This window comes from Bufo bufo, chromosome 5, assembly GCF_905171765.1.
Source record: "Bufo bufo chromosome 5, aBufBuf1.1, whole genome shotgun sequence".
Taxonomy (NCBI): Eukaryota; Metazoa; Chordata; class Amphibia; order Anura; family Bufonidae; genus Bufo; species Bufo bufo.
This window is the reverse complement of record NC_053393.1, coordinates 304,605,570-304,610,069: the sequence shown is the minus strand read 5'-3', so window position 1 is coordinate 304,610,069 and position 4,500 is coordinate 304,605,570. Positions and strand designations below refer to the sequence as shown.

The 4,500-nt window shown below is 42.0% G+C and overlaps 1 protein-coding gene across 2 annotated transcripts in view; it reads right to left on the bottom strand.

Moving 5' to 3' along the window:
- Positions 1-648: 648 nt before the first annotated feature.
- Positions 649-4,500, bottom strand: part of IRX1 (iroquois homeobox 1) — a 3,955-nt gene continuing 103 nt past the window's right edge. The window contains exons 1-4 of one of the 2 annotated variants that reach the window (XM_040433397.1): positions 4,219-4,500; positions 1,649-2,657; positions 1,368-1,437; positions 649-980 (exon numbers count right to left, since the gene is read on the bottom strand). The exon at positions 4,219-4,500 is cut by the window's right edge and continues 103 nt beyond it. In XM_040433397.1, coding sequence (XP_040289331.1) covers positions 923-980; positions 1,368-1,437; positions 1,649-2,657; positions 4,219-4,482 — 1,401 coding nt within the window. In that variant the 5' untranslated portion in view covers positions 4,483-4,500 and the 3' untranslated portion in view covers positions 649-922. Of the gene's footprint in view, positions 981-1,367; positions 1,438-1,564; positions 2,658-4,218 lie in introns of both variants that reach the window. The other variant, XR_005779218.1, reaches the window with a different exon arrangement.

Here is a 4,500-nt window from a genome sequence, read left to right as displayed (position 1 = left end):
AAAATCTTTCCGATTTCTAGCAGCTTGTGTGTGAGAGATGAATGCCGGATCATTGCACTGCTCTGCACTCTGCACTCCCATTAACCAGAGGGGTTGGATCCTCATCACTTGCAATTACAGCTCTTACCATTTAATGACAGCAACGAAAATAAAAACTCAACTGGAGTTAACTTGGCTATAAAATCAAGTGGCCCTAGGTGTTAAGTGCCCTCTCCACTGGGATTAGCTCAACAATTGTCATCACAATCCCTTATTTAAAATCTATAAAACTAAATTGGAATCAATAACTGAAAGACCATAGTAGGAAAACAATTAAAAACGGAAAAAAAAAAACAAAAGCAAATGATGAAAAACGGGAAAACCAGTTGAGGTTTAAATAATGAGGAATTTCTCCAAGTGAGCAGATTGTGGTAGTAATCACCATACACTAAAGCGTGACAAATTGTTTCAGCCGATCCCTTTCACTTCATAATGACCGACATTAAAATGGAAATTGCTTAAATCAAGAGTTGGGGCAGAGGAGAGAACTGGTGTCTTCTCAAGCCCTCAAACCCAGCTACCCTGGAGTCTTCTAGCGGGAAGGAGCAGAAGAACATGGCTTTCATAGAATTTCATATAGTTTATTAGACAAAAATATATGATTTAGACAAGTTTTGTTGACGCGCTATTTACATTCTCAATCACTTTATGTACAGAAAAAAGCACAGAGACATGTGAACAAGTTACCAAAAAACGAATAATCCAGGGAGGATGAGTGGGACCAGGAATGGGGCACTGGAATGGATCCACCTACTGAACAGTTTGGTTTTCTTTATTCGCTTCTTTTCATGAAAAATGTTGGTGGAGTCATATCACCACCTTATTGCAAAATGAGAGTCTTTATTCATAGATGATACCCATAATGTCCACGTGTGACCACTGCTCAAGCAGAAGGCAGTGCGGTTAATATGTGAGGGGTCCCTTCTTGCTGTGACAAAGTGCTGCAAACAAGAAAGTGCACACATTACAGTACCAATGCCACACAAGTACTACAGTAATAACCAGAAGACAGTAGACCATGATAAGCAACCACTGTGGATATCAGGCTACTATTCAGAATTCATTCACCATATCAGAATATTCATAAAGTAATACATTCAGGTCAATACATGTAAAATTACTTTATATTATCACAGAACACATTTTATTATATTATGTAAAATTATTACTATTATTATTATTATTAGTAGTAGTAGTAGTAGTAGTAGTATTGCTATATTTAATAGTAAAATATGTAAAAATAAATAAATAAATTAAAAAGGATAATTTTTTATTTTTTTTATTTTAAATAGATATTTCTAGCTAATTTAAAGCTTTCGTCAACTTACTTTTCACGAACAGCCTGGAAGGAGGATTTTAACTGTGGAGGAGAGTCGGTTCTTGGAACATTTTCTCTGTCTGCAGGAAATAAAATTATCCATGAATAAGTATAAATAAATAATACGGGAAATAAAAAATGGGGGAAACATGAATCACGTAAAGGAGGCTTCAGCTCTAGAAGAACAACAGCAGATAAGATAAATACCTATAGAATTCTCTACATCTACTAGACATGAATGACAGGGATGAGTGGCTGCAGACCTGGGGAGAGGGATGTGTGGTCAGTCACCTGTGTGCTTGGGGCTGCTTCTCTCTGTGGTTTTGTCGCTGCTGATGGTCCCCAGGTTGGCTGTTAAGAGCGGTGCTTGCTGGTGGCCCTGGAGGTGGTGGTGGTTGTGTTGAGAGCCATGGTGGTGATTTACTCCTAACAGGGACCTCATATTAATTAAGGAACTCTGAGTAAGGAAAGCGCCATTTGTCCAGTTGTGAAACTTGCCAATCTGGCATGTGTAAAGTCCATGGCTGGGCAGGAAAGCTGGGTGCTGGATGGTGGTGGTAGGAGAGGTGTGGTTCACTTGGGGGGATGATGGGGAAGATTTTAGGACACCGTCGGGGCTGGTGGCTGTTTCTGCTAGAGACCAGATTTTGGGTTTGTTATGAGGTGGCACTTGTAAATTCCCCGGCCTGCCTGGGCTCACTATTCTGGTATTGCTGGACTCAGAGTTCTCCTTGGCAAGAGACAATGGGTCTTTGGATTTAAGTCCATCGGGTCCTGCTAATATGACTTCACTGTCCTTTTTTAAACTTTCTTTCTGACTTTGCCTCAATTGCTCTGACTTGTCCTCCTCATCTTCATTGCTCTGATCTTCGTCATTATCATCAATCTTATCAATATCTATGCTCTCCAGGTCGATCTCCTCGTCATCTTCATTTTTCTCGTGGTCCCCCTCATTGTCACTTCCAAAGAGATGGTCATCTTCTTTACTCCTGGCACCCCAGGTTACTTTGTTCTCTTTCTTAAGCCTCCTCCTGGCATTGGCAAACCACGTGGACACCTGAGTGAGGGTCATCTTGGTGATGATGGCCAGCATGATCTTCTCGCCCTTGGTGGGGTAGGGGTTTTTCCTGTGCTCATTCAACCAGGCCTTCAGCGTGCTGGTACTTTCTCTGGTGGCATTCTTAGGCCGACCTGGATCTCCATACTGAAACTGCCCATAAGGGTAATAACCTGGAGCAGTATGGGCAGCAAAAGTGGCAGGGTGGACACCAGGGTTATCCTTCAGCTCATATTGTGACCCCTGAAACAGGTAAAAAGAGTCAGTTAGTTAAGTGATAGGTCCGAAGGGTTAATGACAGTTTGTGTGTTAGTAAACCTATTAACCTTAGTCAAATAATAGAAGTAATAATAATTATATTCTTATTATTACTATTAGCTATATAGCAGCAGTTATAAGACATTTACATATTAATAATAATAATAATAATGCTACTACTAATAATAATAATAGAACTACTACAACTAATAATGATAATAATAATAACAAAACTACTACAAATGCTACTACTACTAATAATAATAATAATAAAACTACAACTACTACTAATATTAATAATAATAAAACTACTACAACTAATAATGATAATAATAACAAAACTACCACAAATGCTACTACTACTACTACTAATAATAATAATAATAATACTACAACAACTACTAATAATAATAATACAAAACTACTACAACTGATAATAATGATAAAAAAACTACTACACTTACTAATGATAAAACAATAATATTGCTGCTACTACTACTACCAATAATAATAATAATAATAATAATAATACTGCAACTACTAATAAAAACAATAACAATAATGCTACAAGAACTACTTCTAATAATAATATTAATGCTCTACTACAAGTACCAATTATTATTATTACTATTATTCTTATTTCAAAGTAATTTTTAAGTCAAAGCAACAAACCCCTCAAAGTTCACTTGCCTTTGAAAAATTCTAAAGTGATTGTGCTAATTCCGATTTTTTACGAATATCTAGAATACAAGGATGCCCTGTGTAAGGTGCCAGTCTGCCCAGTGCACCTCCTGGGGTAAGCCTGCTCTCAGCTTTCATCTAGAACTCAGTAAATACACCGTGTTTGCCCGCTTCAGAAAGTGACTATTTATCTTCCATGAATCTCCTCGCCCAGCGCCCCTGTCACCAGGCCTGCTCACTAATGTTACCCGCCCGGTGCCCACACTTCTGGTGTCCAGGAGAGGACATGGACCTCACACACGACCACTTTTTGATGCAGGTTTTGATGGAAAATAAAGCACATTTTCCTCTAGAATTCCCTTATTTTTTTTCTATCCACTTTGGCTTCAAAACTGCATTAAACTGCAGGTGTGAATCTTGCAGTAATCGTCCACATCCTTATCGTGCGTTTTCCCGACATTTAGACAAATGACCGCCACGGCTCATTGACCTCCGACAGGGAAGTCGGGGACTCATGGGGCGGCTGCTCTTACCGCTAAGTGTGAACGAGCAGGGACCGAGGCACCCGGTTTCTTTCTGCGGGGATTTGGTGCCAATCGGGTTTGTCGGGTGATAAATAATTCAGGCGGATTCGGGCGGCATTCTGGGCAGCCCCTTCTCCCGGGCACTGTTCACACCTAGAGTTTTGCCTTCCGAGAAACACAAAGTGCCTTTTCTAAGAAAGTTCCACTGGCGGCGAAGAGTTTGGGAAGTTTCTGGGAGTCGGGAAAGTTTCCGGAAGGCGCAGGGTCCCCCGGGAGACCCCCTGGGACACGGCACACACTACTACTACCACCACCACAGGACAGGGGGCACGTCCACTTACCATCTGCGAGAAGAGGGTGAGGTCTGTGGTGTAGGGCAGGAAGGCGCTGTAGTTGGGGGCACTGTACGGGTACATGCCCAGCACTGAGGTGACCGCGGCGGTGGAGCTGCTCCCCAGCTCGCTTCCTGCGGGCCTCCCTGACCCGGCGGCGGCGGCAGCGGCGGCCGCGGCGGCTGCGGCCAGGACCCCGGGCCGGTCCCCTCCATAGACAGCGGCCTGGCCGGCGCTCAGATACTGGGGGTAGCCCAGCTGCGGGAAGGACATGGTATACAGTACTGTATG